Source organism: Leishmania mexicana, chromosome 33, assembly GCF_000234665.1.
Source record: "Leishmania mexicana MHOM/GT/2001/U1103 complete genome, chromosome 33".
NCBI classification, from domain to species: Eukaryota; Euglenozoa; class Kinetoplastea; order Trypanosomatida; family Trypanosomatidae; genus Leishmania; species Leishmania mexicana.
In genome coordinates this window covers 949238-957948 of record NC_018337.1, presented here as the reverse complement: position 1 = coordinate 957948, position 8711 = coordinate 949238, and the positions used below count along the sequence as shown (strand labels likewise).

General features: G+C 58.3%; 1 protein-coding gene across 1 annotated transcript; it reads left to right on the top strand.

Moving 5' to 3' along the window:
• Positions 1-739: 739 nt before the first annotated feature.
• Positions 740-7549, top strand: LMXM_33_2530 (hypothetical protein, unknown function; the record flags this gene model as incomplete). The annotated part of the gene is made up of 1 exon (XM_003878762.1): positions 740-7549. One exon carries the CDS (start codon positions 740-742, stop codon positions 7547-7549), a length of 6810 nt encoding a protein of 2269 aa, XP_003878811.1.
• Positions 7550-8711: the final 1162 nt, after the last annotated feature.

Genomic DNA, 8711 nt, shown 5'->3' with positions numbered 1-8711 from the left:
TTGCGTTCTTTGTTCTCTCCACATTCGGTTCACGCTTCTCTTTCCTTCACATTCACAAACCAAACATAGCGATAGTGCGTGCGTCTGTGCATGTTTTCTCAATCATTTTTGTTCGAGTCTTTCTCTCTAGGACACTTCTCCGAGCTACTAGGATATACCCACTCACAAAAAATCACTCAGCCGACTCACAAGTACAGTTTTTTCTTGTCTGAAAATTGTACACTGCTGGAGTCTCATCTAGCTTCCCAGTCTTAATCACGGTTGTGTTTGTTCAAACCGTGCACCAACATCGTTTTTTTTGTAGCTTGTTTGCTTGTTTCACCGTTATTTTTCAGCTTTTTTTTGTCATTCGCCTTTTTGTACTAAGCTACAATTTTGTGTTTTAGCTCCCATTGTTCACCAAGCCAAAAGTCTGCTGCTTCTAGTCGCCCAACAATAAAGAGCATTGTCGGCGACCAGTAGCTCTCCACACGTCACAAACAGTGTCAAAGAGTGGAAACGTAGAGTGCTTTTTTTTACAGCTTGTGAGGCGTCTACTTTTTAGTGGGACTCGCGCACGATAGACGCAACTTTTAGAAGTGGGTTGTTTCTGGTGTATTTCTGAAACGCGTGTGCTGTAATCAGAACTATCGAAGCCTGCTTGCACGGAAAACGCGAGTTATCGCAAACGTTTCTTCTGAAGAGATTATTATTCCATACCCAGCTTTGTTCAGTCGGACTCTCCGTAGACCCAGCGACGATGACCCATTTACCTCTGGAGGGGTCTGTTGTCGCTTATGAGTTTCTGGACGCTAAAAAGAAGTGGCTATGGGGTGTTGGGACTGTTACTCACGCTGATGACCGTGTGTGCGTAATCAGCCAGTGGGTGGGAGCACCAGTGGATGAAACAATGACTGCGAAGCTAGAGAGTGAAGCCGCTTCTTCGAAGGCTGAGGCAAAGATCCACCAAGAGCGTCTCCTTGCCATTCGAGAGCGTATTGAGTCACAGAGCTGTGGAACTTCAAAGGAGGAGAAAGAGCGAACATCAGAGGAGTTGTCAGAGTGTCTTGTCTTAATTGGCAAGCATCGAAATCGCTCTCGCTCGTTTTTGGCTGATCTGGAGACGATAAAAGGGTCTTCGACGGTGCAAGTGAAATGCCAAGAGTTTACCCCCGCGTCTTCTTCCATAGCAGTCCTCCGCAGTTCTATTCTGCGACTCATCTCGCAGGCGACAAGTCCGTCTGTCTTGCTTTCTTCAGAGGAAGTAGATTCTATTGAGAAGGCGGTGACGTATAGCCACAGTCAGCTCAACGGTGAGCTTCATAAACTGCGCGCCACCGTTGAGGCGGCGGAAATAGAAAGCGATGAGTTACGCGATCAGATTCGCGGCCTCGAGGAGCAGCTGAGATGCGTGAAGAATGCATCCGAACTTGTACGAATTCCTGACGGTGGAGAGAGCGGATCCACCTTCCCTGAAAAAATGAAAGAGCACGCCCATTTGAGCTTGCGGGGTACATGGGACAGCAGCACAGCGTTGGTAATGACCGAGCACACTATCACATTTTCTTGGGATGATGGGGATACCCTGTTGCATCACAAACCAGAGGAAACGAAATCCGTCTTTGCCGCGGAGGCCGCCTTCGCATGTTGTGTGCCGATTCAGTGCGTGACGAATCCGAAAATGGCAGCACATGGAAAGCACCTTTCTGCTGAATTCTCTGTCAGTCACCCGGAAACCGTGACAACGAAGGAAATTGATCAGAGGCTCGCAAGCTACGCTTTTCCATCCATGCACCTCCTGCATGAGGAGCCTCTGGGTGTGAAAACTGGCCTCGACAGGGCTATCGAAGGCCTTGAGCACGCACTCGGGATTCCAGAAGGTAAGCATGAAGGCCTGTACTTCGACGAATTCATGGAGAACATGCCGGACACCACTTTCAGCAACGACAAAGATGCATACGAGAGTGAAATTGGCGACTTGCTCATGCTTCTCGACAAACTCAATAACGAGAATCGCTCGCTACAGTACACTCTAGACAAATCTGCTGCCGAGTTGAAGAGGCAGGTGGCAGAGGCTCAGAAAGATCACGATACACTGAATACCGAGGTCGCTCGGTTACGAAGCATCGTATCAAAGCTTAAGGATCTTGCAGAAAAGCAGGAGAAAGAACTCGAGAGTAACCGCGTGCAGAAGCAACGGGTTGAACAAGCTCGCTTCCACTACAACCTTGCTTCACCAGACCACGACGCACAAGACGCAGAGTACGCCATTACAATGGAAGAGTTCAAGCGTCAAAAAGAGGCGACCGATGAAGCTCAAGCAGCACTCGTGGAAGAGAAAGGCAGGGCGGAACAGATGCATCACATCTTGAAAGCGTATGAGAAGCAGTGTGCACAGACTGCGAAGCGGTTAAGCTCTCTAGAAGACGCATTTGCTGCTGAGAGCCGACAAACCGCTGAGACCATTTCTGCACTCGAATACGAACTCATTGACGTCCTACTTCAGCTCAAAGCATCCGAGGCGTTCTCAGAAGCTCTAAATCAAATAAACACCCAACAGCACGCAGAGCTTGCCGCCTTCCGTGCGAAGCGCCACGCCGCGCTGGAGGCCCGCGATGCGGACGGCACGCTGCCTGTGCCGGCGAGGCCTGTGTCCGCGGAGGAGGCGGCGGAGTGCGCGCTGGAGCCGCAGCAGATCGCCGACGAGCCGCTGTACGCCGTGACGCTGGAGGAGTACCTGGACAAGGACGCCGCCGTGGAGCAGCTGGCGGCGGAGCTGGAGGCGCAGAAGGCGGAGGCGGAGCGGCTTGCTTTGGAGGTGGCCGCCTTCCGTGCGAAGCGCCACGCCGCGCTGGAGGCCCGCGATGCGGACGGCACGCTGCCTGTGCCGGCGAGGCCTGTGTCCGCGGAGGAGGCGGCGGAGTGCGCGCTGGAGCCGCAGCAGATCGCCGACGAGCCGCTGTACGCCGTGACGCTGGAGGAGTACCTGGACAAGGACGCCGCCGTGGAGCAGCTGGCGGCGGAGCTGGAGGCGCAGAAGGCGGAGGCGGAGCGGCTTGCTTTGGAGGTGGCCGCCTTCCGTGCGAAGCGCCACGCCGCGCTGGAGGCCCGCGATGCGGACGGCACGCTGCCTGTGCCGGGGAGGCCTGTGTCCGCGGAGGAGGCGGCGGAGTGCGCGCTGGAGCCGCAGCAGATCGCCGACGAGCCGCTGTACGCCGTGACGCTGGAGGAGTACCTGGACAAGGACGCCGCCGTGGAGCAGCTGGCGGCGGAGCTGGAGGCGCAGAAGGCGGAGGCGGAGCGGCTTGCTTTGGAGGTGGCCGCCTTCCGTGCGAAGCGCCACGCCGCGCTGGAGGCCCGCGATGCGGACGGCACGCTGCCTGTGCCGGGGAGGCCTGTGTCCGCGGAGGAGGCGGCGGAGTGCGCGCTGGAGCCGCAGCAGATCGCCGACGAGCCGCTGTACGCCGTGACGCTGGAGGAGCTGGAGCAGGCTCGCGAGGATGCCGCGCGCGGTGTAGCGGCCATTGAGGATAATGTTGCTGCTTTGGAATCGGAGCTTCTGGATGTGTTGGTGGACCTGAAAACCCTGAAAGGTGAGAACGCGGCTCTGGTGAGACTTTGTGAGGCGAAGGACGCCGCGCTTGCTGACCTGGAGATGCACGACGTGCGCGCTAACAACAGCGATAAGGCGAAGCCGCAGACTACTTCGCGTCACATGAAGGTGTTTGATGGCGACGAATGGAGCACTGTTGTGGAGACCAAGCCGCACGCGCTTCACGACGCATTTGTAACGGATGTGTGCGCTGCATGCCGCGTCGGTCGCGATGACCTCTCCCAGATTGCGTTTGCGCTGGGGAGTCTGCAGGCGAGCGTGAGTGTGACGCACGACAGTGACATGAGCCCCGACGACATTGCGAAGCTTGTGGAGGAATACCACTATCCAAACGTGTGGGCTCTGTATGCGCAGCGGTTTGCGCCAAAGGATGGGCTTGATGAGGCCAGGGACACGATCAGCAAGCTACAGGGAGCGCTCACCGCGAAAGAGAAGACGGCTGCCAGGGTTGCCGAGGAGCTGGAGGCGCAGAAGGCGGAGGCGGAGCGGCTTGCTTTGGAGGTGGCCGCCTTCCGTGCGAAGCGCCACGCCGCGCTGGAGGCCCGCGATGCGGACGGCACGCTGCCTGTGCCGGCGAGGCCTGTGTCCGCGGAGGAGGCGGCGGAGTGCGCGCTGGAGCCGCAGCAGATCGCCGACGAGCCGCTGTACGCCGTGACGCTGGAGGAGTACCTGGACAAGGACGCCGCCGTGGAGCAGCTGGCGGCGGAGCTGGAGGCGCAGAAGGCGGAGGCGGAGCGGCTTGCTTTGGAGGTGGCCGCCTTCCGTGCGAAGCGCCACGCCGCGCTGGAGGCCCGCGATGCGGACGGCACGCTGCCTGTGCCGGGGAGGCCTGTGTCCGCGGAGGAGGCGGCGGAGTGCGCGCTGGAGCCGCAGCAGATCGCCGACGAGCCGCTGTACGCCGTGACGCTGGAGGAGTACCTGGACAAGGACGCCGCCGTGGAGCAGCTGGCGGCGGAGCTGGAGGCGCAGAAGGCGGAGGCGGAGCGGCTTGCTTTGGAGGTGGCCGCCTTCCGTGCGAAGCGCCACGCCGCGCTGGAGGCCCGCGATGCGGACGGCACGCTGCCTGTGCCGGGGAGGCCTGTGTCCGCGGAGGAGGCGGCGGAGTGCGCGCTGGAGCCGCAGCAGATCGCCGACGAGCCGCTGTACGCCGTGACGCTGGAGGAGTACCTGGACAAGGACGCCGCCGTGGAGCAGCTGGCGGCGGAGCTGGAGGCGCAGAAGGCGGAGGCGGAGCGGCTTGCTTTGGAGGTGGCCGCCTTCCGTGCGAAGCGCCACGCCGCGCTGGAGGCCCGCGATGCGGACGGCACGCTGCCTGTGCCGGCGAGGCCTGTGTCCGCGGAGGAGGCGGCGGAGTGCGCGCTGGAGCCGCAGCAGATCGCCGACGAGCCGCTGTACGCCGTGACGCTGGAGGAGTACCTGGACAAGGACGCCGCCGTGGAGCAGCTGGCGGCGGAGCTGGAGGCGCAGAAGGCGGAGGCGGAGCGGCTTGCTTTGGAGGTGGCCGCCTTCCGTGCGAAGCGCCACGCCGCGCTGGAGGCCCGCGATGCGGACGGCACGCTGCCTGTGCCGGCGAGGCCTGTGTCCGCGGAGGAGGCGGCGGAGTGCGCGCTGGAGCCGCAGCAGATCGCCGACGAGCCGCTGTACGCCGTGACGCTGGAGGAGTACCTGGACAAGGACGCCGCCGTGGAGCAGCTGGCGGCGGAGCTGGAGGCGCAGAAGGCGGAGGCGGAGCGGCTTGCTTTGGAGGTGGCCGCCTTCCGTGCGAAGCGCCACGCCGCGCTGGAGGCCCGCGATGCGGACGGCACGCTGCCTGTGCCGGCGAGGCCTGTGTCCGCGGAGGAGGCGGCGGAGTGCGCGCTGGAGCCGCAGCAGATCGCCGACGAGCCGCTGTACGCCGTGACGCTGGAGGAGCTTTGTGTTGTTAGGGCTGAGCTTGAGATGAGGACTGTGGAAGTGGAAGAGCTTGGATGGCAGCTTAGTGAGAAGCGGGAGGAGTGCGGAGATCTTCTGGATAAGCTCGAGGATGCGGTGTCTTTGCTAGGGGAAGCCCGAAATGAGGTTGAAGATGTGCGCAGTCAATTGTCGGAGGGTGAGCGAACCTCGGAGGCGTCTCTTAGGAAATGGGATGCGGATCGAGCGATAATGGCGACTGAGTTGTCGGCTTTGAGGCAGATGAACGAAGAGCTTGGTGCTGAAGTTCGGGCATTCCGAAGGAGACGCCTCGATGCTATCGCCTGCCGTGAAGCTGAAGATGGTCTTTCATGTGAGGCAGTGACGGGAAAGGTTGAGGGCGTCGGTGTAGATGAGCCGGTGTCATCTTTTACCATCGAACGAGAGCCGTTGTTCTGTGTGAAGCTGGAGGAGCTTAAGGAACAACAGGACTTGAATGCTCAAATGGTGCTGGAGCTGAGTGTGTTGGGGGAACGCATTCGGGATGCGATGGGTCCCGATGCAGTCACAGACTCATCCAGCGAAGCTGTGCTCTCTCATCTTGAGGCACTTTTGAAGGCTCTAGAGGAGTCACGTGACGCCGAGCAGGCGTGGCGTGAGCTCGCAGAGGAGAGGGAGCGTGAACTGGAGCAGCTGCGGAAAATGTCCAAGAATGAGGAGGAGCGCTTGAAGAACGACCTTGAGGAGGCTCGGGAGGAAGTGGAGCGGCTCCAGGGTGAACTGGATTTGCTCACGGACAAGTTGGACGAAGCATGCAGGCTTTTTGGCGACGCTGATGCTGTGAGCGCCGAAGGCGTAGCGAAGCTAGAGGCTTTTGCCGAAGTTTTGGCGGCGGCGCGCGACACAGAGAAGGCTGCTATGGAGCAGCTGGAAGCCAAGGAGAGCGAGCTCGAGGAGCTTCGCAGTGCGCTGAAGGACACGAAGGTTTGTGAGAAGATGCGGGAAAACCTCGAGTATGAACTGATGCAGCTGCAAAAGGAGAAGGAGATCACCGAGACGGAGCTTGATACGGTACAGAAGGAAATGAACGACCTGCAACGTGATCTACGGGCCGCTGAGGACAGGGCCGCCGAAAAGGCGAGGGAGGTCGAACGAATGACGTTGGACCTCGACGCCCTGAACAATCGTATTCAGGACCTGCTCGAGGAGTTGGAGGAAAAGACAGATCAGTACAATCAAGTTATCAAGGATCTGGACGACTTCGCCAATAATCAGAGCCATGAGAATGAAAAGGAACTGCTTCAGCGTCTTGCGGCGCGTGAGCAGGAGCTGTTCGAGCTGCAGGAGGCACGCCGCGGGGAGAACGACGAGCACGAGAAGCAGGTGGGTGTGCTACAAGACCAGATTAATCGTCTACGAGATCAGACGGATCAGGACAACACGCTTTATGATGGACTCCAGGCAGAGCTGGCTCGTCTGCGCAAGTTGTTCCTGGACGCGGAAGCTGCACTGCGGGACAAGACTGCTGAAAACGAGGCTCTCAAAGACGATATGGAGGGCATGATTGACGAGCACGAGGCGCAGATGCGCGAGATGGAGCAGGAGCTGGAGGGCAAGGGCAAAGAGGTTTCCGACGCATTGGAACGTCTGGAGGAAATGTCAGCCATGGTTCAAGAGGCTCGTGAGGGCGAGGAGAGTGCGTTGAGACTGCGCGCCGACTCTGACGCGGAGGTGTTCCGGCTGCAAAAGGAGCTCGACAGGATCAAGCGGCTGCAAAGTGCCATGGCGGAGTCCGTTGATGACAAGAGCAACCTCTTTGCTCAAATCATAGATACGGAGGGTCAGCTGCGCGACGCACTGGCCACCATCCTAAAGAAGGATGCTGAGCTGGACGAGGTGGAGAAGGAGTGGCAAGAAAAACTGAACAAGTCCGAGGATCTCAACCATGACCTTAGGCGGCTGCTGAAACGGGCCATGGCCGCGCTTTCCAAGTCCAAGGATACCATGGGTAACTCAGCCGGTGCGTTGGATGCCTTTCGTGATGAGCTGAAGCCCATGATGCAATAGTGTTCGAGCATCTCGCCCGTCGTGTACGAGCTTCGAGCAGGTCTCTGTGCGTGTGCGACGAGGCTGCGCAGCATGGGCGGCGCTAGTCGACCGAAGGGAGGAGAAGCACTGCTGGTCTTTCTTCTGATTTTTTTTTCTGGATAGGCGAAATCACGGGGGAGAGCAGCACGAGAACTCATGTCGAAAGATTCCCCAATCAAGCAGTCGCAAAGCAACAAAAACGATGAGCAATCACGGCGAAAGCCCTGAGGCTCCGAAAAGGTTGAGGGCTGCACCCTTTACGGAGGACGAATGGGAGTTCTTTTTGCCTTGTCGTGAATCTTGTTTCGCGAGTCTGCCACTCCTCGCTTTCGTCCTCGCAGGATCGACCAGATCAAAGTCCCAAAGGCGCAACGTTGAAGCGGACGTTGTAGGTGGAACCTGACGTAAGAGGCTACAGATGGGTGTGCCGTCTCTCCGTGTCCCTCACATTCACTAGTGGCACTCCGGCATCAGCATAGAGCACACAGGAGAAACATGAATTGCCGTGTTGTAAGCTGACGAGAAGGGTGCCAGTGAAGGGGGAGGGAGGAGTGCGGTAACGGTGACGAGGAAACGTGAGGGAGTCTTCACTGGACCAACGAAGGGCGCCTGTGTCTAATATTTGGCTCTCAGGGCATTCGGCGACGCAGAGCTTCGTTCGTAACCACTTTCTTCCTCTTGCTGTCCTCCCTTGTCGCCTTGTGTCATAAGGAGCACATGGGAATGCCTCTAAGCCTGTTTATGGATGTATGTGTATGCTTATCTATCTATATATCTAGATATAGATATGCACCACTTCTTCAACTGGCACTCGCCCGCCAACTGTTGCTTTCGCCCTCTCTCCGACACTTTCTTTGGCAATCGCATTAACACACGCGCACACACACATACACACACATATATATATATATATGCGCACACACACATATATACATACATACACGCACATACACTGCCACGGTACATGTTTTGTTTTTGAACAAAAACAACAATTTTACGTCCCCCACCCTTGCAGCTGCCGAACTTGTCATTTTGCGCAGCAGTTGTGTGGTGGTCGCTGCTCGCCACACTCTCTCCAACCTTCATATGTATCTCTTTGTCTTGCCCCGTTGCCGTCTTCGCATGAAGACCCTCTCGCCCG